This window comes from Podarcis gaigeae (assembly GCF_964106915.1).
Source record: "Podarcis gaigeae genome assembly, chromosome: 3".
Taxonomy (NCBI): domain Eukaryota; kingdom Metazoa; phylum Chordata; class Lepidosauria; order Squamata; family Lacertidae; genus Podarcis; species Podarcis gaigeae.
Genome location: NC_139680.1, coordinates 106,340,449 through 106,368,406, shown reverse-complemented (window position 1 = coordinate 106,368,406; position 27,958 = coordinate 106,340,449). Strand labels below are relative to the sequence as shown.

General features: G+C 44.5%; 1 protein-coding gene across 2 annotated transcripts in view; it reads right to left on the bottom strand.

Moving 5' to 3' along the window:
- NINL (ninein like) overlaps window positions 1-23,309 on the bottom strand; it is a 49,162-nt gene extending 25,853 nt beyond the window's left edge. Inside the window, exons 1-7 of one of the 2 annotated variants that reach the window (XM_083733099.1) lie at window positions 22,987-23,309; window positions 9,531-9,730; window positions 5,980-6,076; window positions 5,710-5,885; window positions 4,367-4,433; window positions 2,600-2,790; window positions 1,476-1,631 (exon numbers count right to left, since the gene is read on the bottom strand). In XM_083733099.1, coding sequence (XP_083589225.1) covers window positions 1,476-1,631; window positions 2,600-2,790; window positions 4,367-4,433; window positions 5,710-5,885; window positions 5,980-6,076; window positions 9,531-9,710 — 867 coding nt within the window. In that variant the 5' untranslated portion in view covers window positions 9,711-9,730; window positions 22,987-23,309. Of the gene's footprint in view, window positions 1-1,475; window positions 1,632-2,599; window positions 2,791-4,366; window positions 4,434-5,709; window positions 5,886-5,979; window positions 6,077-9,530; window positions 9,731-10,612; window positions 10,938-22,986 lie in introns of those variants that run through there. The other variant, XM_083733100.1, reaches the window with a different exon arrangement.
- Between the last annotated feature and the right edge of the window lie 4,649 nt (window positions 23,310-27,958).

The window sequence follows — 27,958 nt, the reverse complement described above, 5'->3', positions numbered from 1 at the left end:
CAGCTACCAGGGTTTGCATTTTAATATCAGTTGTGATCGTATGTAAAAACAAATGCCTTCAAAAAGCTTGTCCAAAGGTGAGCTGTAAAAGCAGCACTGTAAGGAGGAGGCACTGTAAAAGCTTGCCTAAATTTAAATCAGTTCTCTAATCCTCCACCTAAGCAGAATTAGCTTGTTTCAAGCTGGGAAGACCAGAAGGATTACCTAGTAGCCAGAGGCATGCAGCCCATCTGAACTCTGTAAACAGTACTCTATTTATTTATTTAGACCCACCATTCGAAAGCTGCTTATTCTCCAGTGTGAATTATTACTCTGGGTTACATCCGCATGGGTACTTAGGATTTTCAGCACCAACTGCTTTAACTAGGGTGTGTTCATAGCTCCTACTGCATGGGATTACTCTATATCTGAGCTTTATCTTGAGTAAGCAACTCTCTCATTAAACAGGCACTAGGCCATATTGCAGGGACGCGGGTGGCGCTGTGGGTTAAACCACAGAGCCTAGGGCTTGCCGATCAGAAGGTTGGAGGTTCAAATCCCCGCAACAGGGTGAGCTCCCGTTGCTTGGTCCCTGCTCCTGCCAACCTAGCAGTTCAAAAGCACGTCAAAGTGTAAGTAGATAAATAGGAACTGCTCCGGCGGGAAGGTAAACGGCGTTTCCGTGCGCTGCTCTGGTTCGCCAGAAGCGGCTTAGTCATGCTGGCCACATGACCCGGAAGCTGTACGCCGGCTCCCTCAGCCAATAAAGTGAGATGAGCGCCGCAACCCCAGAGTCGGCCACGACTAGACCTAATGGTCAGGGGTCCCTTTACCTTTACCTTTTAGGCTAGAAAAGGCAACTTGGAGATCCCACACAACACTATAATACTTCAGACTGAATTAATAAGATGAAGTCTGCTAAATTCTGCCTTTGCTTTGTTTTCCAGGGATCATAAAAAGTAGAGTAAATGAAAACAGCCCTTGGCATCTGAATCTTTCAGGTCACCTTTTACATTTGAAGGTCAGTTCAAGACATTCTAGCCTAGTTCTCATATGCAGCAGTAAAGCACGGTTGCCCATTATGTGCACGGGGATGAGGAAATGGGAAACTTCCATTTCTGGTTTGCAACTAACCATGGTCACATTTGAACTTTGGAAACTGTTGTTTATTTAAACGACTGCTAATGATAACAGTTCAGGAGGCAGCAATGGTTTCAGAATGTGGCTTGCTTTAGAAAGCCACATTTCCCCAAATTTGGAGGTCACTGAGAACTTTGAAACAGAAAGCAGGTGGTTCCAGTCTTCTCCCCTAGCATGTGAAAAAGCATGTTGCAGCATAGTCACACAGCATGAAAACACGGCTTCCCATGTGTCATAACACAGCTCTGCTTGAAAAGGCAACTGATGGAGGTCCTCTGAATGGTTTCATATTTTGAGTCTTAAAACTATGTTTCTGAAGGAAGTCTCTCTCTCAGAAATTATGCTTTGACAGTTACCTGGTAGGATGGTGATCTCTGACATCTTGGTTTGAGAGGTGTGGAAGAAATAGGGCAAAGAATGGGGCTGTGGTTGAACAGGCCAAGCTGGAATTCCTTTAAGCTTACTCTGCCATCTCCATCACTATCCAACTGCTTAAACAAATCTTCAAGATCCTGAATAAAACATTTTTAAAAAGCAATCTATCACAAAGTATCAGACATTATATTTAAGGGGGGGGGGGAAATTACCTGAGGAATTGGACCATTTTATGCTGTCCAAAAAAAATACAAAAAGTGGTATTTTATAACAATTTGCTCTTAGAAGCACAACAGTTTCCCATAAAACAGTCATTTTACTGCCTAGTCATTAAGAGGAATAAATTGCCTTTTGGAAGGTGAACCTACTACCAGGGAGAAACACACAACACAAATACTCCAAATAATGCCCCCCACATCAAAATACATTGATTTGTTACAACAGAACCAATAGGCAGCCTACCACAGCAGCTCACCGGGTTGTGACCAAAATTTAATAAAGTCCACCCAACCTTAAAGACTAGGAGAAGGGACATTATTGTTAGTGCTTTCAAGCTCTTTGTAGTTACTGCTGCAGCACTATCGACTTGGCACATCTGCTGCTGCTTTGAGCCAGTGTGGTGTAGTGGTTAAGAGCGGTAGTCTCCTAATCTGGGGAACCGGGTTCGCGTCTCCGCTCCTCCACCTGCGGCTGCTGGGTGACCTTGGGCCAGTCACACTTCTGTGAAGTCTCTCAGCCCCACTCACCTCACAGAGTGTTTGTTGTGGGGGCGGAAGGGAAAGGAGATTGTTAGCCGCTTTGAGACTCCTGAAGGGGAGTGAAAGGCGGGATATCAAATCCAAACTCTTCTTCTTCTTCTTCTTTGAGGACTGCAACAAAAAGCTGCAGCACCACCTTGGTGGTCTTTCTGGCCAGAAAAAAAAGGAGTGCGGTACTACAACATCTACAAAAAAAGTAACATGGGGAAATGCCAGTATAGTACAGTAGTTAATAGTGTCGGACTAGGACACTATATTTAATAGTGTTGGACTAGGACACTATATTTATATCTATATCTATCTTCAATACTAGGTCAAACAATTTCCAACAGCTGAATTTACCCCACCTCTTTTTCCATCTCTTTGAGTCCAATGTTCTTACAAACGGTAGCCAGCTCTTGTTTGTTAAGGTGCCCGTTCTTTCCAACGCCAAGATCTTCCCAGATGTCCCGAACCTGATTCTCAGTCATGCCAAAACACGAGGGGGAGACCTTTCTGGGGCTATCATAGAGGTCATCATGCCAGGTACACCTTCGCCCTGTAAATATAAAGAAATCCCACTAAGCAAGAAGAACGGCATTTTACCTTTGAATTATTTCATCAGTCACAGCAAAGACTGCTCTTTCCACAAGCCTTCAACCATTTAACAGAGAATCCCACTCTCCTCTTTAGACTTAATTTTTCAAAATTGCTTCCTCCAATATTTGCCCTGAGTACATGAGCCCCATGTGAAAGTTGCAAGACTCCAATGCTCTGCAAACCTTCAAGTACAAAATATACCAATGATTTTGCATTGTTTACAACATAAGTAGGGTTTCCACTGTAGATGGAAGTATATAACACAATGAAATAAAATGGGATTTCCCCAGGAATGCATCAAAGCATTCTCAGAAGAATATTGACCTGTCTGCTTCATCAGTCTCCCTTATCCCCTAACTGCATCTTTCCAAACAATGTAAGCATGGCATAGTGGTCAGAGTGTTGGGCTGGGACCTGTTAGAGCGGGGTTCGAATCCCTATTTAGCCACGGAATTCACAGGGTGGCTTTGGGCCAGTCATTGCCACTCAGCTGAACCTACCTCACAGGGTTGTTGTGAGGATAAAACTGGGAAGGAGGAGAACCATGTATTGCTCATTGGAGTAAAGGTGGGATTTAAATAAACGAGCAATAGTTTTCAATGCTAAACGTTAGCCCCATAATAAATCTGAGGGAAGAAAAGTTTAGGGCGATGGTTTTAACAACTAGTGAAAAAAGAATACTGATGTGCTGAAGTTATCGAGTTGTCTTTTAGCGAGTTGGACCACTATTCTACCTCACTCAGTACAGTGGTGCCTCGCAAGACGAAATCAATCCGTTCCGTGAGGCTCTTCGTATAGCGGTTTTTTCGTCTTGCGAAGCAAGCCCATTGACAGCTTAGCGGATTAGCCCTATTAGTGCTATTAGCGGCTTTTAGCGGATCAGCTGATAAGCGGCTTAGGAAAAGGGGGGGAAGGGGGGGAACCCGCAGGAACTCGCAAGACATTTCGTCTTGCGAAGCAAGCCCATAGGGAAATTCGTTTTGCGAAGCGCCTCCAAAACGGAAAACCCTTTCGTCTAGCGGGTTTTCCGTCTTGCAAGGCGTTCGTCTTGCGGGGCACCACTGTACTGAGCTGTGAGAAGGACTTTGCACGCAGAAGTTCCTGGGTTCCATTCCAGCATCGCCAAGCAGGACTGGAAATAATCACCTTCCTCAAACCCCAGAGAGCCACCTGCCAATCAGTGTAGACAATCCTGAGCTAAGATGGACCAAAGGTCTGACTTGGGATAAAGCAGCTTCTTATGCCTACTCTGACAGGCAGTGGCTCTCCAAGGTCTCAGAAAAAGGTTGTTTTCCATCACTTGCTTCCTGTTACATTTAACTGGAAATATCAGGGACCTTCTACCTGTAAAAAATGGATTTTGTTACTGAACTATTGCCCCGTCCTTAAAGTCACCTATTCAAATCAGATGACCAGAGAGTTAAAGAAGGAAAGTTTCCATCCTCAGTATTGCTTTTTCTCCTTTCCTTCTTTGAAAAGAAGAGAACCCGTTCTAATTTTTTTAAACATGCATTTTGACTTTAGGTTTCTCCTACCTTGACCCTCAAACATCTCATGCTGTTGTTCTTTTGTGCTTTCGGCCTCTTCGTCTGATTTAAGGCTCTGAAAATAAGAGAAGGATTCACTGTTTCATGCAAGCTAAAGAGCTGAGCTTTGTTGTTTTTTTTAAAGGATTATCATGAGTCTTGCGAAGGTGTCCTGGAGGGGATGGCCAGATCCTGAGGAGGAATGGGAGGAGCTCAGGGAGTTGGACCTGAATGACCCTGTGGAGGATCCTAGTGAAATAAAGCAGGTGGAACTGGGATCCCAAGAAGTATCTGTAGCCAGGGAGGAGATCAGTCGTCTGAAGAATGGACAGCTGGACCCAGGAGAGGGTCAAAGCAGATTGGCAGAGGGGTGTTCTGCTCCTGCAATACTGCATACACCTAGTCAGACACCTCCTGCTAAGTGACTTCTCCTGCCAGAAAGGGGCTCCCTCCAGAGAGACAGGCAACTGAGAGCATGTTGGATGCTGAGCTGGCCCCAACCCCACTGAGGACACTATACAGATGCACTGGTTCTCTCCAGCCTCATCCTAAGTAACTTCAGCTTCCTGGATGCTGGCTTTGGATACAGAAACTGTGGGAATGTTCGGGGTGGCAGGAGAGGATATATTGCTTATTAATATCCTTCCTAACTTGTGTTAGCAAGTTCCTTTCCTTAGCAGAGTCCATTCCCCTTTACACAGCAGAAAACCGGTTGCAAACTTGCGTGAGTTTCTTAAGACAATACGCAATTTAATCTGGCTTGTCCAGATTGAAATGCGTTCTAATATTTTCCTGCTAAGACCCCTTGAATCCCTCCTAAAACAAGTAAAGACACCACAGTCTTATTCATAAGCAATAAAAAGAAAGTTTACTCACAACCAGGCAGAGCACAGTGTGATCCCTAAAGGCAGGCTAAAGGCTTAAAGTTACAAGCATATACAAACAGGTTTACAAGAGGGAGAGTGGAAGCATACCTTGGCCTTTTACCAGGTCTGGAAAGGTCATGCCCACCCACTAGTCACATGCAAGGAAGGATGCTCCAGGCCAGGAGGAACAGGAAGTTTTTGACTGGCTGGACCAAGCATTCCCTTGCACGTCCACTCTAGCAAAACAAGGAATGTTGTATTTGACTGCTCCCAGTGGATTACATCCCACAGAAACAAGCAAACACTCCTCTGCAATGACACGTTCACTGCCTTGATATTTGAGCCTAATATTCGTTACTGAATGCTGGGCAGGCTTTGGAAACGTCTGAACTTCTGGGTAAGCATGAACTATGAAAGAAGCCTCATGTTTACAAGGCTGCTTCTTTTAAAATAACATACAGTAAAACTCAAGAGACTTGACCTCACCTCCACGCTCTCCAAAGATGCTGAGCGTCTCAGCTGACTTTTCCCATTTGCCTTTGCTTGCTGCTCCTGTAAATACTTGGGAGTTTCCAGATTTGCACCCTGTAGTTCCGGCCTCGTCCGGCGGCCGTACCACTTGGCCCCATGGATGTATTTAGGCTCGACTTCATCCGGAACAGCTAAGAGTTGGAAACACAATTGTAGATCAGGATCACCAGTCTGATTGCAGCTATGCTCTACAGCATCTTTTAGCACCCTCCACTCTTCACCCACCTGGTTCCAGGTAACTGCTCTCATCATCTGAAAGACCAAGACTGATGCTTGAGGACAATATGGTCACAAAGCCTTCCTTAAACTCTTCAAAGTTAACCTAGGAGGGGACAGACAAGACATTGTTAAGTCAGGTGTATACCAGTTCTTGTTTCTGCTTTATGCTGAGTCAGATCATTGGTCCACATAGCTCAATATTGTCTACACTGACAGTGTACTGTCACTTTTGCCAATCCAGCTAAAGAAGATCTGGTGGTAAACAGGGCAGCACTGATTCCCAGCACAATCTTGTTCTCGTTCAGTTACTCCAGAACCTACCCCTACTGGAGGACGTTGCTAATGTTTGATGAGGTCTCAAAGACCAAATTTAATTCACCTGACAGGAACTGATATTCATCAGGTTTGGGGAATGAGCAATGCACCCATGCATTTTGCATCACTGCCCTGGCCCTCTGGTTTTAAAAAGAGGCACCAGCATGAATGCAATACACCAGATGCTAGCTGCCTAAAAGGAGACTGCTGATTGCTAAGCTCTTACAGACTCCACCACTAGAAAACGTACAGTTCCAGGGCACTGTAGCTTGGGCACCAATGTGGCAAGCAAAAGTGTTTATTTGGCCTGGCTTTGGATTCACCAAGGTGTTTTAAGATGTCACCTGAACAATAAGTACACAAGTGTAATTTCAAAGGGTAATTCTCCTTTGAAAATGAGTAGATAGTTAACGGGATCAAATTGGAATGTTGTCGAGCTTCAGCAGTTATGGTAGGGGTGCAAATGTGTGTGTGTGTGTGTATTTCATAAAAAGATAGCAAGGCGGAGTACAACATAAAAGGGTAAAATCAACAAAATATACATAAAACCACCCTTAAATGTTTACTATACTAAGCTATCATCCCATAAACAAACCTTTAAAAAAATGCTCTATAGATCTGGGGTTGAGATTTCAACTTTTCACACCAGAAATATACATGCATTCAATTAACAAATATTCCGAGATACTAGAATTTCCATGTTCTTTCTATTAACCGTTTTGACTATTGCAATCAGTCACCCTTATCTTTCTTATTCTTTACTGTAAGAAAGAGAAGTCGCTATATTTTTGCACTTGAGAGACTGAGAATATTTGATTGGCAGAAACCTTTGCAGGATCATTTGTAAGAATGGGAACAATACCCTCAGTCAGTTCAAAAGTGCAGCTTTTGTTAACAGAGAACTTGCTTCCAGCTTCTTGCAAGTTCCATTAATCCAAGTCCCAATTTAGAAAAGACAGGCAACAATTTATAACTCTCTGCTGAAAACCCAGCAAGGATGCCCATGAATTCTCTTACATAGGAAATTAGTTTGAACTTTAGAAAGCTAGTCACATAAAACAAAAGAACAAACAGAGCTTTGCTTCTACACCAAAAGATTTGGGCTACGTAACTGGCTTGGAGGATTGAGAATAAATACAGCAGTGAGCTGCAGTCAAACCATTTCTCCTCTTCTCCAATAATACAAGGGGAGGAGACTGGAAGGTGCTACTTAATAGCACACCATAATTTGCCTAGGTGTCCAAATGCAATAAACTATGGATTGTTGATAAACTAAGATCCTAAGACATTCTAGATTGGGAATGAGCAGCAGTGAGCCAGGACATTTGGAAATCCTGGGCTGTATGTAAGTTATATTTTGACCAAACCAAGGTTTAGTGTACTTGGACACAAAGAAGTGGAAGCTTCTGATCTACACACACACACACACACACACACACAAAAAAAAAAAAAACATGCTTTGGAAGATTGTCTGAATGCAACCAACAGCTGCCAGGTAACATTTTCTGTTGAAGACGAAGACTATTCCATACTTCTGTAGGATAGTTCTGTATTAGGATAGTTCTGTATTCTCTTGGTTGCATTCAGACAATCATGTGACGGTCACTTCCAGGCTTGATTATTGTAACTTGCTCTACGCGGGACTGCCCCTGAAGCTGACCCAGAAACTCCAGCAGGTGTAGAATGCCGTGGCGAGGCTCCTTACGGGGTCCTTGCCATGGGATCACATTCATCCAGGGCTTTACCAGCTGCACTGCCTCCTGGTGGAGTACAGGGTCAGGTTTAAGGTGCTGGTTTTGACCTTTAAAACCCTATGTGGCCTAGGACCCTCATACCTATGGGACTGCCTCTCCTGGTATACCCTGCAGAGAACCTTAAGGTCCATAAATAACAACCCAAGCCTCAAGGAGGTTAGATTGGTCTCAGCTAGGACCAGGGCCTTTTCAGCACTGGCCCTGACTTGGTGGGACGCTCTGTCACAAGAGACTAGGGGCCTGCGGGATTTGACATCTTTTTGCAGTGCCTGCAAGACGGAGCTGTTCCACCTGGCCTTCAGCTTAGACTCACTCTGACCCCTTATATGGGATTTGGTATGTAAATTTTCCCTTGGCTTTTTTGCTGGCCCATGTAGGACCAGCATGGATAGCTGGCTCGGGTGAATATCTGATGTTTCGTCCCTTTATGGTCTTGATTTTTGGCCACTAAACTGAGGCTGCATTTTAAGCTGTATTTTAAGCCATATTTTAATTGACTGGTTTTCCCCCCCTTTTATGTTTTATTATAATTTATATTTGGTGTTAGCCACCCTGAGCCCAGCCCTGCCCAGGGAAGGCGGGGTATAAATAATGTATATCGGATTTTCAGAGCACAGGTATGTTCAACTTCTGAGCCCCTCTGAGCCAAAGGCAGAAAGCTCAGCCAGCAGCCAAACGAAGCCTCAAGCAATAGTTCCCACAGTGCAGCAACCCGGCAAAGGGGATGCAGCAAGGAAAACCACCATCACCTCTCCGCTGGGAAGCACTGAGCAAAGGCGAGTCCCCAGGCAACGTGGCCGATTTGATCGGCACAGGGAATGCAAGCTCCACCCCCCAGTCATTCTTAGACTCCTTATTGGGTGAGCAACGCATCCAAGCAACACAGTTGGAGCCTCCCTCCTCCCTGGCAGGCAGGCAGGGAGGGAGGGAGAGGAGCTGCTTCCTTTGAAACCCGGGAAATTTAAAGGGCATCATCAATAAGGAATAGCAGCGGGACACGGCGCTGGGATAAGGGACTTTCCCACCAAGTAAGGGACGGTTGAGAGCTATGCCTAGGCGTTGCAAAGGCTTTGCAAGCGGGAGAGAAGAACAAGCCATGCACAAAGCAGGACAGTTAAAAAAAATGACATGAGAGGGAAGTTTAGGCCACATTCCATAATGTCCATCGGAAAATGAGTGGGACAGGGTTTATTTAGGTCTCCCTGAAAAGCGCAGGGATGGCATCCTATCCCACTTCAACACAGACATGTCGAGTGGTGCAATTTTGGGGGAGGAATATGCCCCTAGGCTTTCCTTTAGGAGGCACCAATGGGATTTAAAAGTGTTCAGGGCCAGACAGGAAGGATGAAGAGTGGCCAGCTGAGAATTCCATGCACGGATGGGAACAACTGGTGGGGAAGGGCCGGGAGACAAGATTGCCATTTTAAACCGTTATGAGAGAAGTGCTCCTTCACAATAGTCAGGCGCAGAGGCCCTGGGCCTACTTACCCTGGCAAAGAGATTATTTCCCAAGAGGTTCTCCAGGAGTAGGGGTAGCTGCCTCTCCAGGTGTAACTTGCGGCATAGCTCAGTCAGCTCTTCCTTGTCCAAATACCCAGTGCCTGTGGCATCGCAGCTGTTGAACACATCCTTCAGCTGGGACACATATTTGTTCTCTTCCTCACCCATCCCATAGTATAAAACTCAGCCTAAAATGAGTCAGTTGGAAGGGGGAGGAAGGAAAGAGAAGTGGAAATATGAGAGTCAACATTCCCAGTAAGCACTGATATCAAACATTCAACCACCATTCTTTTCTCCTTTTGCATTTTGTAGAATTGGGACTCCCCCCCCTCCCCCTTTTAAGCACCTAAATTTAAAATATGGTATTTGAGCAGGTTAAGGGTAGCCAACATGGTGTTCTCAAATGTGCTTGGGCTACAGTTCTCATTATCCCTGATCACTGGCTGCGCTGCCTGGCGCTGATGACAAGGATCAATGCTGGTTAACAGCCCAGCACAGTGGTAAAAAGCACCAATGAAGAAATTCCAGGTTCAAAGCTGAACAAAATGTGAGCTCACTCAAATTGCCCAACCTAGCACCCTTCTGATGTTGTCGGAAATTTTTGCTTCAATAGTCAAGAAGCTTTGATCCTTAGCTTCAGGGAGCCTGTACCCCAAGGATGGGGAACACATGGCCATCCATATATTGCTCTCAATAGCACCAGCCAGGATAGCCAATTATGGGAACATTAGTCCTACAACATCTGGAAGGCACTAGGTTTGGGGAGGCTGGTCCACACTGATTGGCAGCAGCCCTTAAGGATTCAGCCGGTCAAGCCCTACTGAAGATCTGGGGACTGACCCTGGAGAGCTTCTGCAATCAAAGGATGTGCTCTACAACTGAGGTACAGTCCATCCCCAGACTCATTCAGTTGTGCAGACTGGCTATCGCTATCAGTTTTCCAACACCATAACCGTGTTGGAACCATAACCATAACCACCTAAAGCAGATTAGCCACAATTTTCTATCCAAAGCTCCTTTCTTCGCCCAATTCCAGCACTAACTCCAGAAAGCAGAAACACATGTTCAACTTCTTTACAGAGTAGTTACGCCCCAACTGTGTTGTGGGACTGTGTTTATAAAAAAAAGTTTTGAGTATCCTGTGATGCAGGTTTTCCTTCTATTCTTCTTCCATTCACTTCTGCCTTCCTGTATATTTGATGGTTTCTTTGTTCAGTGCATGATGCTCGGATGCATAAAACTCCAACCATAAAGAATCTGTAGTTTTTAACTGGAGTAAAGTTTGCAGTGGATTTGAAGTGACAATTCTAACTTCTCACAACGCACTTCTCTACCCAGTGAGAACCACACTGCTGGGGTATGTTGAGGCAACAGCTTCTCATGAAGTGCCTCTTGCCCATCTGGTGGGAAACAGAAAGGGAGGCTTTGGGCAGGCTGCGGTAGCAGAGGAGAGGCTGCAGGCTGGATCCGTCCCATAGTTCCCCACCCTTGCTAGGGGAATCTCAGGAGGAAAAACCCAATCTCCTTAAATAATGTAAGACTGTAAGCAGAGTCTCCTGGATCAGGCCAGTGGCCCGTCTAAGTCCAGCATCCTGTTCTCACAGTGGCCACTCACATGTCTGTGGTAAACCCACGAGCAGGATTCGAGCGTAAGAGCACTACCCCCTCCTCATGTATCGCCACCTCGAAACACGGAGGCAGAACACAGCCCTCTAGTAGCCTTCAAAGACCTTCTTCCTACATGAACCCCTTCCAAATTTCCTTTCACTGGAGGGAGGCAGGGAGAAAATATTGTGTTTCTAAACCTCTCTTAAAAAGCCCTAACAGTCAGCTCAGGTTAAATTTATTGCACAGACCTAAAAACCAAAGGGGAAATTTGTGTTGTAACTCGCAGCCCATGTACCAGAGAACACCCCCCAGGGGAGACTTGACCGTAACATTTTAAGGGTCAGTCAGCATTTTAAGGGTCAGTCAGCTGGAGAGAAATGGCTGGAGAGAGTGATTTCTACATCAAGAGAAACAGCAGAATGGCCTGAAATTAATACAACGGGGCGAAGATTCAATCATTTATGTAAACCAACCCAGATTCCTACCACATACCTCTTTTTGAGTGTCCAGAGGAGTTGGCCTCTCACCCGCTGCTCTGAGCAACACCCAGGCCAGGGCACTTTGCTGATCTGTGAGATTTGTGTTGTTTTAGGTGCTCAGTTCCTTGAGCATTCACGGCATGGCACAAATCATTACGTAAGAGTGGAATGTTGACAGCTTGTAGATAGAAAGAGAGCGAGGGGGTTTGCCTCAATGTTGTATCCTTTTGAAATGAACTAATTGACCATGGTGGTGGTGGTTGTTTAAGTACAGCATGCCATGCATACATTTCTATCCAACAAAGTAGCTTTGGAGGAGAGGGAGAGCTAGTGAGAAAATGGAAACTAGACAGCCTCCTTTTCCTCCATCACCTAACTCCTTGAAGACAGATTTTCATTTGGCACAGCCAAGAATTTCCGTTCTGGAAGCTTTCTTGGCTACACCAACAGCTGGAACTAAGAGGAATTAAGTCTGTCTTTAAGCCAAGCCAAACTGCACTTCTGGCACAAAGATGCTTATCAGACAATCCTTACCGTCTCATGGCCAAACCAGCCAGACGTAAGAACGTGGTCCTCTTGTCCATCCAGTTTTGCCCCCAGTCTCCAGCTGCTGATTCCACCCCACCCATGCCCCGAAGAATTGGGCAAAAAACAAACCTGTTTTAAGATTGATGTAGGAAGAACTGACCAAGCTCTAAGCAGTGGGCAATTTTTTTTCCATCCATAGCAGGCTCTTGACATATTTTCAGGGGGAATTCCGCCATGGAGATCATGGCTGCTCCCTTAGCTACATTCTCCTAAATTTTAATCTGCATTTACTTTTCTGAGATTCAAACAAAATAATAATAATGATATAACTTCTATAGCAGCCAGAGAAGCAGAAGCTTCCCCAAAAGAATCTCATTTTGCAAGGGCATGCCCAGCTCTAGGTCCCGTTTGAAGGCAACTGTGGGATGGATGGACCACTGACCTCACCAAGTACAGTTGGCTTTGCATTCTTAATTCTACTGTTGCATAATGCTGACATTGATTTCATCGAGAGTTCCAGTAGTGGCTCAGGCAGTAGGATCTGGACCAGGAGATATCTCCTGAAGTTCATTCTCCACATTAGCGACCAAGAGGAATGTCTTGGGTGTGCCATGCCAGTTATACTGAGTTTTAACGTAGGGCCTGTATTTAGCACAACACAACTATTTATAATGGAAACTTCTGCAGCACCAACTGCTTCAGTGTCCTGCACCAGTCAAGCACGCAGCCACCTGCTCTTGTGAGACCCCACTGTTGCTGGAGCTTAATTGAGCTGGAGGCAGAGAGCAAATAATGGAGGATTCTGGATAAAAAAAACCCCTATCAACAGGATAAGCAGAAAAACAGCATCTGCATACGAGTTTCATTTATATGCAAGCGCTAATGTTAATTTCACAAATTGAATATGCAGGTGGAAAAAATGAATTATGTAGCGGCGGGGTTAGCAAATGTAATTCTGGTGCGTGGTAATGAGCTTAGAGAATGACCTCAGCAACTCCCAAGGGCTCATGGTTTAAATTTCGTTTTAAAAATCAGGCAGCTAGGATCTTCTAAGCATCTGCCTGGAAAATAATATGGAGAATCTTCCTGCCCTCTCTCTCAGCTGCAAGCAAAACTAATACAGTGGTACCTTGGATTAAGTACTTAATTCGTTCCAGAGGTCCGTTCTTAACCTGAAACTGTTCTTAACCTGAAGCACCACTTTAGCTAATGGGGCCTCCTGCTGCCGCTGCGCTGCCAGAGCACGAATTCTGTTCTCATCCTGAAGCAAAGTTCTTAACCTGAAGCACTATTTCTGGGTTAGCAGAGTCTGTAGCCTGAAGCATATGTAACCTGAAGCGTATGTAGCCCGAGGTACCACTGTATCGTAACAAACTCCAGTAACTGTAAGTATGGCACACTTCATCCAAGACAACATCTCCACGTTCGTTCTGAAGGCTGGGGAGACGCATTATCAAGGCTTTTAAGTTTTAAACAAAAATCTCTCCAAGTTTTTGATGCATTTTTAACGTATCTTCTGGAGCAGTGCCCATGGACAACCTGCCTACAAAGACACCCCCAAAATCTGGCCACAAAGCAGGTGCAGGGAATGCTCACACTCCAGAAAAGGCAATGCAGCCATGACCACACACACTAAGATACCTTTGTGCTGCTTGTGCTACCTGCCTCAAACCCTCGGTGTGTTAGGGACTTCCCCTGCATGTGAAGACAGGCTCCCGTGGATTGAGCGGACGAGATAGCAGGTCCAATGGTCAAGAAGATGGTTTCTGCATATGCTGTAGAGGGAAGTGGTTTCTGCATGTGCTGTAGAGGGGCTTATCAACCTTGGAAGCTAGCCCATCTAGGACAAGGAAAAAGGTAAAGGTATAGGGACCCCTGACCATTAGGTCCAGTCGTGGCTGACTCTGGGGTTGCGGCGCTCATCTTGTTTTATTGGCCAAGGGAGCCGGCGTACAGCTTCTGGGTCATGTGGCCAGCATGACTAAGCCGCTTCTGGCGAACCAGAGCACCGCATGGAAATGCCGTTTACCTTCCCGCTGGAGTGGTACCTATTTATCTACTTGCACTTTGACATGCTTTTGAACTGCTAGGTGGGCAGGGACCAAGCAACAGGAGCTCACCCCGTCACGGGGATTCGAACCGCCGACCTTCTGATCGGCAAGTCCTAGGCTCTGTGGTTTAACCCACAGCGCCACCCGCGTCCCTTTAAGAGAAGGAAACTATGACCCTAAACCTCCATTGCCTTGCAGGTTATCTTCGGGAGAAGAAAAGACGTAAGGAGTAAACCCTACTCCAGAGTGGAGTCCCTAAGATGGTTGGATGGTGCCTTGTACACCTCTTTCCAGCAACCCCTGCAGCCAAACTGGTGCTAAACCTTGCTCTGCTTTCCTTTGGACCACATCAGCGAGGCTGAGAGTGGGGTCTTGTCGTCTGGGCATCCCCGGACCGTCTTACACACTGCCCAAGCTTTCGTCCCGGGGAAGTCACTTTGGTGCTGCTAACCCAGCAGTTTGACTTTCCCTCCTGAGGCACACTTCATTGTCTCTCAAGACAGATGGATGCCAACAACAGGCTGCCTGTACTTGCACATGATTATTAAACTAAAGGCAAGGGGAAAAGCTTCTTTGCAGATGCATCCGATTGGTCTTAGTTGAATGGGATCTTGTTTATGCCAGCAAGACTGACACACACCATAACAATTGAGGGCAGGCACTGAGACAACACACAACCTTCTGCAAAACAAAAACAAAGCACAAGAGCCACTTCCCTAATATTACCTGAACACCATGGTGTCCCAATAGAAGTGGACATTGCAAGAGGCAGTGGAGTTTCTCATGGATGGTGCAATATGCATGTCAAACAAAAGGTTGAAAGTGCTCCACATTGCTCTTTAAGTCACAGGTGCAAGCTATGGATGTAAAACATAGAGGGACCCTGGGACCAATGCCATTCTAGTAGCCAGGGCTTTAAGAAAGCACCTGGTACAGATTTAACTGGGGTTAGAGGAAGGCAGACAGACTGGCTTTCACAACAGAAAGCCCTTTAAGTAGATACTAAGGTTATCTTCTCTTCTTGAGTCTTACCCCCAGTCGCCCAGATCAACTTTTCCTGTTATTTGCCACCCGTCTTTCCGGTCTTATGTAAGCTCCTTGTTATCCCACAATCCATTAGGCTTCTACCAATCCCACCCTAGCTATCCTCTTATCTTCCACTCTTGTCTCCTACTGTATTAAACATATGCTCTGCATCTTGCTATTGTAACCTGCTATTGATTGTTTATCCTCTCACTCCTATCGTTTATTTTTGTTTAAACTTTGCCTTTTCACCATAGGGTCTTCAAGGAAGCTTACATTATCAATGACTAGCAAACTTCTAGCCACGTTGCTCAGGAATTCTAATAATGCTCCCCCCCCCAAAAAAAAAATCAGTGCAGTTTTGAAATCAGTTGTTAAAATCTGTGCAGTTCAGAAAGGTTCAACCGCCATCTTGAATTAAAATGGTATCCAACTGTATCCAAACGTAGAAGAAAACCTGCTCCTTGATTCTCAGGAACCATCATGCAAAATTTGGTTAAATCATAAGAGATGTGGAAATGCATAGCAAATAAACAAAATACTTTCCAAAATACATAGTAGATAAAAACTATTTTTTCGAACGGAATGAAAATTAATTCAAAACCTACAACTAAAAAATTGCAAGAAATAAACAAATTTAGCAGCAGTGTTTTAACACCCCTTCTTTTGCTTAGTACAAATGCTAAAACTAACCTTAAGTGTTTATCAATTACTGTCTATGAGTCCCTCAGTCCAATACAGAGACATGATTTACACAAAACATTTCATCCTCTTTCAGACTTGTTTTGACTGTCCCACAACCTGAAGCCCTCCAGATGTTTTGGACTATAACCCCCATCAGATCCAGCCATAGTCCAAAACATCTGGATGGCACCAGGTCGGGGGGAGCTGTGCTGTACTAATAATTAGCACACTTCCTACAATCATTTCCTACCTTAGGGGCGAAAAAGGTCCTTCCTACACCGTTCTTTTCTGTGTTTAAAATTTGCTACAGAGTGCTTACAGACAAAATGTGAGTCACAGCACATTTCCATTACCCCCCCCCAACATACCATATTATTCAGATTGCTGCTGCATCTGGAACACAAATTAAAAACATACTGATCAACAAATCAAAGGTTCCGTCTGCTCTGTTTTCTTGTTCACCCTCCATTCCAACGCTATTTAGGTAGGCTGTCTGCCTTTTCATATATTTTAAAGATGACTATGTCCATCTTTATCACACAGACATTTGACCACTAACTTTTTAATTGCAGTGTTGTTTTTGAAATATTGTTCGAATTAGCAGGGCTAATCAGTGCTTTGAATAGACAACCCTTGATGCAACCATGTAGAACCAGTTTCTATCCCCCCAAAAAAGCTTAATCCCGGAAAACAGATGGCATGTTTGAATAAAATGCATTGAGTGCAAGGCCACAATAGGATCACTATCCCATATGCTCCAAAGACCCCTATTTACCAGGGACAGAATCTATGTGCTGCTACCTGTCCCTGGTAAATCCATCCCTATTTTTTCCTTTGAACAATATTAATGATTTGCTTTCAGCACGAGATACTAGATTTCTCACTTTTCATGGCTCAGCTCCTTCTTCAGAGGCTCTACAGTGGTACTTCGGGTTACATACGCTTCAGGTTACATACACTTCAGGTTACAGACTCCGCTAACCCAGAAATAGTACCTCGGGTTAAGAACTTTGCTTCAGGATGAGAACAGAAATCGTACTCCGGCGGCGCGGCAGCAGCAGGAGGCCCCATTAGCTAAAGTGGTGCTTCAGGTTAAGAACAGTTTCAGGTTAAGAATGGACCTCCAGAACGAATTAAGTACTTAACCCGAGGTACCACTGTACAGAAGGATTGAGAACTTGTGAGCCCTCTATAATTTGTTTGGATTAAAACCACCATTATGTTTTGCCATTGGCAACGCTGACTGGGACTGATCCAACCACATTTGAAGAGCCAAAGGTTCCCGAGCCATGCTCTTGAAGACAGCTCTCCAAGGAGGACGGAGGAGGCACCTTGTCTGTACATAAGAACATAGGAAGAGCTTGCAGGATCAGGCCAATGGCCCATCTACTCCAGCATCCTGTTTTCACAGTGGTGAAACAGATGCCTTTGGGAGACACACAAGCAAGACCTGAGGACAACAGCACCCTCTGGAGAAACTGCTTTCAAATATGTATTTAATGTGGAAAGCAAAAAATAAGATTACACAGAAGTGAACATTATTTGAGACAGCCTTCTACTGAACGGGGTTTTCTTAAAGTAAAAGCCACTATGGGATGGAGCCAATGTTAGAAATACTCCAAGGACACCCATAGAAATTAATGGACACGGCTAACTTAGCTCCATTAGTTTTAACAGTCAACTGAACAAAACATTGCTTCCTTGCTTTCCAATGTCCAAACTACTCCATGCAACACGACGGCACACAGAAAAGCAGATTGCTCACGCACAGGACTTTGTATAGCTGAAATCCTCAGCTAATTCACTTCAGAACCTTATGAACGCATTATTTTTATGAGCCTAAGCCTGGGACAATTGATTGAAGATCACATCATATTTCTCTCACTAGCAAAACCGAAACACAGCCACAAAGCTTGGTCAAAACAGACTCCAAGTTAGCTGTCATTAAGTCTTTTCTGCTGGCAGACATTTGTATTATAGTTTTGACTTGTGTCCCTGCCAAATGTTCCTGCTTATAAAAACTTTGTCTCATCGGATCCAACTCAGAGGAGCCCAGAAATTTAAATATCACTGCATTTGAACTCAACTGCGAATAATCCAGTGTCGTCCCATTGTTGAGATTAAGCAACAATGCAGAAGGAAGGTCTAAGTTTTTCAACTCTCTCACATCAAATACACATTTGGGTTAAAAAAATATGTATGAAGAATGTTCTTGTGGCAGTGAGATTCTCACTCGCTTCAGCGAAATCAAGGAAATTACTTTCACAAACTTGGAAAAGCTCCTTCTCATTGGCTAGAGCTGTAGCCCAAAATGTGGGAAGACACTGAACACCCACCAATTATTTATAAAATCTGAATATCCTGACTTTCACTTCAGTTGAGGTCCTAGGGTAGCTTACAATTACATTTAAGACATATATATAATCAAAATCACAACTAAAAAAACCTAAAAACAGCAACAGACTAAAATTTCCACTAAAAGCAATTAAAGCCATTTTTGCCTGGCATTGGAATATATATATAGAGAGAGAGAGAGAGAGAGAGAGAGAGAGAACAGCAAGGAGACCACTTGAGAGTTCCACAAACAGAGGGCAACAGCTGGAAAGGTTATTTTCCTAGTGAACATCTGCCTCACTTTAGAAGGCAGGAGCGTCAAGAGAAGGGCCTCAGAACATTATCTTAGCACACAGGCAGGTTATTGAGAAAGTAAAATAATTATTTGCAAGAGGTACAAAAAAAAAAAACCAACCAAATCCATTTTTAACATACAAGGACCCCATTGGCTCAAGCTCCATTATCTCACACGCATTAGCATCAAGCCACTTCACAACAAATATGTATGTTGTTACTGCCTAGGACCATGCCACTTCTATCAGAAGACCCCTGACCCTGGGTCACTGAGAAGGTGGTTGGTGAAGGGGCTCCACCACAAGAGTGCCACAGCTATTCAAGTTTTTTCTTCCTTCTATTTCCTTCCTAATGAGTCTTATCTTTAGATTAGAACCCTTGTGCCCATTTCTTATTTTTTGTACAATGAGTAGCATATTTAGAGGCTTCAATTCTGTTTCCCTTAAAGGAATTATTTTGCAAGCAGGAATGTAACGAGGTGAATTTACAACCTCTTAAATAAATCTTCTTGGCAGATTAAAATTGACACCAAATTAGTTGTGTATTAAGAAATAATCTTCTCCCTCAAAAGTCTAAGCTCCAAAAATTAAAGTACTTGTGAAAGAGAGAAATTTGGCAGACCACACACAGCTATTTATTTTTAATCATTTAAATGTAAGCAGAATTTCTGCGTTCTTCCTACAACTTTCAAGAATAGAACTCATTTCTACAATACTGTTGAGTCTTTCTTTCAGACGGGGCTGAACCAGTGGCAAATGTCCAATTGCCTGGGTAAGTTGATTTTTGACACAAATATCTAGGAATCTGAAATATTTTCCTAGACTTTTTCTATGTTCGTTATTTACCTTTACATTTTTATGTTCCTGCGTTGTCTCAGTTACACAGACAAACTGAAATTTTGGTAAGAGCCTTCAGCCTTTCCTGAGCACACTGTCATTAAAAGTTCAACATTTATTTCTAAACAGAAAAATAATAATTTTAAAAATCACAACAAATGTTTTTTAAAGGTACTGTTTTTCTACAGTTTAATGCTGAATGCACCCATGAGCAGACAACTGAACCCTGATGAAAGTCCTTAATCTTCCCATCACCTCAAATTCACCTGAAATGGTGAATCCTGCGTTCTTAAAAGATAACTAAAAATGTAATTTAAACTCGGCTGTTTCATTATTCTGTGGTTAGTCTTTCGGTTGTACCTGCCCATTGGACTTGTATGATAGACTTTAAGAAGAAATTGGTCTATACATACACATCTATAACTTGAAAGCGATCCAGATCTCCAGCCATCTATTCATTGTCTGAAAAGCAAACAATTTATTTATGCATTGCATTTATATGCAATAATCAGGAGTCTTTCCCTGCCCCAGGAGGGGATGCTAGGGATCGAACCTGAGACCTTCTGCTCTAACCCCTGAGCTACGTCCTTCTCCACAAACTATAAAAAGGTAAAGGTACCCCTGCCCGTACGGGCCAGTCTTGACAGACTCTGGGGTTGTGCGCCCATATACCAGGCTGCAAACTGAGCAACCCCTTACAAAATGAGCTGCGGTTATAAGAATGCTCAGAAACAGACAATGCAAAGTTGTTGTTTTTCCCAAAGTCACTCTCTGGGGGTGTGGGGGAGCTGTAAAAATCTCATTATGGTTATATTGTTACAGACAGGCCACAATGCTTTCACACTGACTGCATTCAAGGTTGATGAATGACATCAGTCATAATAAGGAGTAGATTATCAGAGGGTAGAATAAGCCTCCCCCCACAAGGGCATAAATTGACACAAGGAGACATGAGCTTCCTTCTCAAGCCTCTACACAAAACAGAAAGGAATTATTATCTCAACTGGGCTTGCCTGCTCCCACTCATCATAAACTTGGCAGCTTTCTAACATCTTTTGAGAGAGTGTTCTGGGGCATTTATTACAACATTTATACCTTGCCTTTCCATTCTTGACTCTTTAAACATTTTAATGTTTAAATTAATTAAAAGCGTAAAAAGTACATCATCACAGAAAATGAAAGCAAAACAGAATACATGCACACAGATAGATGCACTGCAATCCTAACCCCATTTACTTGGAAGTAAGCCCCACTGAATTCAAGAAGACTTCTAAGTTGACATAGTTGGGAGTGTGCTGTAAACACCAACATGCGTTCATATACAAAAACCATCTTAACTTGGCACTGGAAACTATAATACAGCAGTAAAACTATGAGGCACAGGGTGCCCTCATTGGGCAGGGAATTTCATAATCTGGGCAACCTCTCCTTTTCCCATCAGCTGTGCCTCAGCTGGTAGCAGGACACAAAGCAGGCCCAGCTGAGCACATGGGACATGTAGGATCATGTCAATCTGCTAAATGAGCAACGATAACACAGATATCTGATGATATATGGGCTGCAATACAGAAAAGCCTATACCGTAACAAATCTGTAACACATCACCACAAGACTTTTGATTGTCTTCACCCTAAGGTGCTGTAAGTGTTCTCCTTAAAATTGCAAAGTGTGAACTGGGACGACAACAGCTCATCTTATTTTTCCCCCTCCCATTCAATATTTACTTAATTATATGCTTTTTTGAGAACCCTGAAGCCTGCCAACAGGCCAGTTTTCTTTTCAAAACAAAAAACTCCACCATTAATAGACTTGGCTTCATGCCTGGGACAAAGCTGAGCTCCGTGGGTCAACTGATGTTTGTCTTTCTTACACTTGGAAAGATACGAACCATTTGGCTAGTGGAAACTTGCTGCAACTAAACTTTGAAAATCCTTGCTCATAGCTGAGGTACAGCCTTATTCTGATTTGAAGATGGAGGCACACTTTAACTCTTGCAACCCCCAAAGCTTTGCTTTTACAGTAAGAAATGCATGGTGGTGATTTGTTCTGTCAGAAGCACCCGTCTTCCAGAATAATATGACGAAACTCCCAAGGGCCCACAAGAGCTTGCTTTGAGGCTAAAATGTCACTCAGGGTTCCTTGGAAGAACAGCAAGACACAAGTGTAGTTAAACACAAGATGCTGCCTTATAAGGAGTTAGAGCCTTGGTCTATCCAGCTCAGTATTGTCTCAGTTTCAGGCAGGGAATATCTCTGAGCCCTACCTACAGGTGTTCAGAATTGAATCTGGGGCCTTCTGAAATTGAGATCTTCTGGCACTGATACTTTGGATTGAGCATCTAGAAAAAGTAGGTAAAGGCCACATATCCTTCAATATGGATATCCAACAGTCCTCTGGTCTCTCTTAGAACAATATTTTCTCCTTTGGGCACAGGAAAACAATAAGGAACAGGGCAGAGCAAGTCTCATAGGCCCTAAGGGAGCCTTCATCAACCAGGTGCCTTGCAGATGTATTGGGCTACATCTGTCCCACCCAGCACATCCTGAGGGCAGAGGATGCTCAAATAGTTAGCTGTAATGTCTCAAATAACCATGTCACTTTAAGTTCCTTTTTTAAAAAAGCAACTGACTAATGAAATTAACAACACTGCTACTCATAAGTAAGTTATATTGAATTCAGTGGAGCTTACACACAGGTAAGCAGGCTTAGGACAGCTACCTAAACCAGTTTAAATTTCAAGTGCAGTGTAAATGGGTCACAGCTGATGAGTGGGGAGGGGGAGTTGAAAGGGGGTAAGCTGGGAAATTTTGCCTTAAATTTGATGCAAGAGATGGATGGCCAAATTCCTCCTACACCCCAAACTCCCTCCACACAAGAGGAACTAATAAAGGAGTTTATACTACAAAAACGAGACAAAACAACAGCTGGTGTTCCTTGCAACCTACTTCTCTTTAAAAACGGAGAAGGTGCGGAGACGAGATTTCAAAATAAAGTTTTGGTTACTTTTAGGACCAGGCTCTTCATATAATAGCACAAGCTACACATTTGGCGAGGAAGGAAGCACCAGGTACATGAGAAAGGAGAGGGATTTCAAGGCAGAACCCAGCCAGTTTGGAGAGCTGGAGGGAAGAAATGTGGAAAGAGTATCGACAAAAGGTCAGCCCACAGAGAAAAGCGGGCGGGGGAAACCTCTTAGAAGCACAACCTCCCTGGCTGGTGAGGAAACTCGGATTTTAAAAGACCAACGGCAAAAAAGCTGGTCTCAAGGAGGAGCAGCCACGCCAAGAAAGATTCGTACAGAAGTTGAAACGCAGATATAAAATGTAAACACACGCGATGCATGCTTCAGTTGAGATTCCTGCATCGCAGGGGTTGGACCAGACGACCCTCGGGATCCCCTTCCAATTCTATGGTTCTGGGAGACAATCTGCCGCCCAAGTTGCAGAGCCAGGATCAACTCCCCTCACAAAACTCCCTGGCTTCCGTTGTCCCAGAAGATAATTTGAGGGCGGAGAAGATAATTTGAGGGGCGGGTGGGGGGCTCCACAGAAGCCCGAGTCAACCTAAAGAGCAAAGGTGGGGCGGTGGGCGTCTCAGCGGTACCCACCTCTCTCCTCCGGCCGCTTCTCTCCCTTCTACCACCCGCGCCGCGCCCGCAGCATCTCCCCTGCAGAAAACGACCTTCCGCCGCTCGCGGCCCCTTTGTGTGCCCTCGGCCAATGCCAGCGTGCTCTGCTTCCCTTTCTCCCGAGGCTGCCGCCGATGCTCCTCCCTTGAGGACGTCCACGCTGAAGCCAGCAGCCTCCGGCTCGCAGGCGATTTTCCCCTTGCAGCCTCCCCAGCCCGCTCCGCCCACCTCGGATTCCTTTCAGGAGCAGACGCGGCGCGCAACGGCGCTCCTGCGCGCTCCTCTTCACAGGCAGGCGACCGACCTCTCGGCGAGGGCTGCGCCTCCAGGGGGACGAGAGGAGCGCACCGCTCTCGCCCTCTTCTCCTCCTGCTTCCAGCGTGTCTTCATGGGCTTTCTGGCCTCCTCTGCTGGCTTGGAGGAGCCGGCAGATGCCCTGGTTGCAGGGCTGTGGAAGCCAAGCAGGGAACAGGGGAAGCGGCTCTGGTGGACACCACCGCCGGCCAGCAAGTACCGGGGCGAACTTGGGTATTATGGCGCCCCGAGCAAGGGCAAAATTTGGCGCCCCACCAGATATTTATTATTATTTTCACAATAATTCATTTGGGTACAGCTTAGGGCCCCACTCTCTTGCGGGCCCCCAAAAAATTGAAAGGGGAAAAACAAACCTGGATTTACATTTCCAAAATATAAGATAAAAAAACAAATAAAATAAAACCTACATACAGCAACAGTGTTTTGTGTTGTGTAGGTTCCTATTTGTTATGTGGAAATGGCTTTTGATACCTATTAGGTCCATAAATTACCATATAGCATATATTCAACACAAAAAACCAACAATTTGTTGTTGGCAAAGGACAGCTGGACATATAAAGGGCCCCATTACCTTCAGTAGCTTAGGATGGGTAGGCAAATTAAGGCCCGGGGCCCGGATCCGGCCCAATCACCTTCTAAATCCGGCCCACGGACGGTCCGGGAATCAGCGTGTTTTTACATGAGTAGAATGTATGCTTTTATTTAAAATGCATCTCTGGGTTATTTGTGGGGCATAGGAATTTGTTCATTGATTTTTTTCAAAATATAGTCCACAAGGTCTGAGGGACAGTGGACTGGCCCCATGCTGAAAAAGTTTGCTGACCCCTGGCTTAGGGCCTCATCAAACCTAAATCCGGCTCTGGTACAGTTGCTTTTCTTATGGATCTACTCAGTAGGTATGGCCATAAATATAGGCAGTGATTTAAACCCAAAAGAGAATGATTAGGGGTACTCTCATTTTCCTACTCATATTGAAATACTGCCCCTCAATGAGGCCAAACTTAGATTCACAAAACATTTAAGGGTATGCGTATCCCCAGAAAAAAAAGCTCTGAATATAGGTATTGTTATTTTGAACCCCCTCGGCTTGGCGCCCTGTGCGGGGGAACAGCCTGCCCTGCTTTAAATCTGATGCTGGCTAATGTAATTGATTTTCTGAGCTGCAGCAAATGCTAAGCATTTTTGCTAAGCAGCAAGACTTTTGAAGTTCAGTAGGACTTAACTTGTCTATGCACACCTTATGTAGATGGCATGCACTCTGGCTTCGATCACACAGTGTCCATTGCGCCAGAAGCGGTTTTGTCATGCTGGCCACATGACCCGGAAAACTGTCTGTGGACAAACGCCATCTCCCTCGGCCTGAAGCGAGATGAGCGCCACAACCCCATAGTTGTCTTTGATTGGACTTAACCATTCAGGGGTCCTTTACCGTTACCTTTAAGTGCTGTATATACAGAGTCTTAGCTAGGTGATCTTGTGCCCCTGGCGGAACCATCCGGATTGTGCCCCCCTAACCACAGACAAATTAGCTGCTCTTTCCACCTCTCCTCCAACCCCCCCACCTCCACCCATTCAATTCACCCGCTACTTAAAACCATTTCTTATGAGGCAATAATCAATATTTATATTTATGGATGTATTTTTAAGTCAATTTTGTGGGGGTCCCCCTAATGGGGGCCCACCTCACCACCCCCTAGCTACAGCCCTGTGTATATACAGTATCCAGCCGTATTCTCACCATACATTCAAAGCACTATGATACCACTTTAAACAGTCATGGCTTCTCCCAAGGAATTCTGGGAGTCAGAGTTTGTTAAGGGTGTGGGGAGTTAGGAAGCCTGCCATATTCCCCTCCCAGAGCTGCAATTCTCTGAGTTCTCTGTGAAGAGGGATTGATCGATAAACTGCTGTGAGAATTGTCAGTCTATGAGGAAAATAGGGGGTCTCCTAACAAGCAGCCTGAACAAACTACAAGTTCTCTGTGGGGAAAGCCATGACTGCTTAAAAGTGGTATTGCAGTGGTTTAAATGTGCAAATGTGATCTCAGAGTAGAGCTTTTGAAATTTGGGGCCATTAATTTCATTTGGTCTATTCTGAGTAATGCTTAGTTGGGTAGAACCCGCATACTTCAAACCAACCTCAAGCTTCTCCCTAACTTCTTTCATCTAAATGGTTAAGAAGTGCTTCCTTCGTTCCACATTATAAAGGCTGAATCACTGCTATCTATCCCCATCTCCCCCGCTCCCCATTTCTGAGAGTCACAAATATAGCATGACCAAGTGTGACTAATGTGTCTGACAGGAAACAGACTCAGATGCAGAGTCAATGTTTTTTAAAAATAAAAATATTTGGCTGAGGGCAGATGAAGGTTGGTGGGGCATTTGCCCTAATGGACCGGCCTCTGCCAAGTTTCAAAGGGTAAACCAACCAGATACTTTCCCCCCCTGCAGTTATTATGTGCAGAAAACTCATTTACAGCAAGCAATGTTATTATATGCGTAACATTTTTTCCTGCAAACACCCCTTTACTAAGGGGCACAAATTTTAACGTAAGCATGAGTGTTCTGTTCACATAGCTGTGTTTTTGCATTATTTTATATGAAGAACAGAAAGCTATCCAACTGAAACACTTGGGACCTCCACTGGCACGCAGTAAGCTAACAGTTACACAGCGCATGAAAAGTAAATGGATGGGTTTATGCAAACACTGCACCAAAGACTATCACAACGGGCCAGCCAGCCAGTTGAGAAATTGACACGGTTGAGAAAATCCAGAATTCTTGAGATACTTTAATCTGTCTGTCAAGAGGCTGCTTGGTTGGACAATGGACATAATAAATGTTGTTGGAGTATATTTTGTGAACCTGGAAACACTGCAGCAGTGAGCACTTTACAGCCTCTATTTGCTCTTGGTACCCAATAATCCATTGGAAAAGTAGTTTCTATGTGCTTCCCGAACAACTGGCATTGCTTCTCAGCCAATTGACTAAGATCAAGTGTCAGTATCTATTATTATCAGTGCAATATCTGGTATGTCTGCTACTTGTGGACTGTTCGTATTAAATATATTTTTGGAACTGGGAGATAGAATAGGAAATTGTTCCATTCGCTCCCTGCATCAACTGGGTATTGCAGTGTTCCAGGAATAGTGCACCACAATACTTCTGGTTCAAAATTAGACAAAACTAGTTATTCAGGAAAAGAGGCGGCATTGGGAGCAGACCATCAGGCACCCGAGGAAACTTTATTCTGCTTGCCTGGCAAGCAGGAATGGCAGTAGGGATGAAGAACTTAGGATTCAGCTGCCACTTTGGGGGCTTCTGGTGCCTGAGGCAGCTGCTTCAGTTCACCTAATGGTTGAGTCAGCTCTGGCTGTATGTCACTCAGCAGCCTGGCTACACACATAAGTTCAGACATTTGCTGGTCTTCTACTGCTGTGCACACTCCAAGCCCATGGTCATCCGTAGGAGATGCATCAAGCAACCTGGGTGCCTGTTCAAGACAACAGTGCCTAATCTGCTCGGAAGGTATACAGGTCTCTGTGGTGCAGTTGACCCGCTCAGCCACAAATCCCTGGTGAATCCTAGACCTCCACTGCAGGAAGAAACTGTCTAATGGTTTAACAGTGGAACAGATTGCCTCAGGAGTATAGCATCTAGATCAAGGGAAGTAATAGTGGCACTGTATTCTGCTCTGGTCAGACCTCACCTGGAGTACTGTGTCCAGTTCTGGGCACCACAGTTCAAGAAGGACACTGACAAACTGGAACGTGTCCAGAGGAGGGCAACCAAAATGGTCAAAGGCCTGGAAACGATGCCTTATGAGGAACGGCTAAGGGAGCTGGGCATGTTTAGCCTGGAGAAGAGGAGGTTAAGGGGTGATATGATAGCCATGTTCAAATATATAAAAGGATGTCACATAGAGGAGGGAGAAAGGTTGTTTTCTGCTGCTCCAGAGAAGCGGACACGGAGCAATGGATCCAAACTACAAGAAAGAAGATTCCACCTAAACATTAGGAAGAACTTCCTGACAGTAAGAGCTGTTCGACAGTGGAATTTGCTGCCAAGGAGTGTGGTGGAGTCTCCTTCTTTGGAGGTCTTTAAGCAGAGGCTTGACAACCATATGTCAGGAGTGCTCTGATGGTGTTTCCTGCTTGGCAGGGGGTTGGACTCGATGGCCCTTGTGGTCTCTTCCAACTCTATAATTTTATGATTCTATGATTCTAGGAGTTAATGGGCTCACCTTCACTGGAGGTATTTAAGCAGAGAATGGATAGCCATTTGTCAGGGATGCTGTAGTTGCAAGATTCCTGCATTTGCCGTGCTCTCTAGTATCAGAAAGCCACCCCTGATCTCACATTTGAGACATTGCAGCTGAAACGATATAATGTAATTTATCAATTTATTATATATTTAACGGAATGAACAAGTACTGTTCTCTTGGCTTTAAAACCAGTTAAAGGTATAATATCTACTCAGCCTTACTGCACAAAGCACATTCACCCACATCCACACCCACACACCCAAGAATCCTGAGAATTGTAGCTCTGTGGTGAGTAGACTACATTAACTAGGATTCTTTTCAGGGGTACATGTGGGGTTTAAATGTATGTTGTGAATGCAGATGTTTTCAGTGA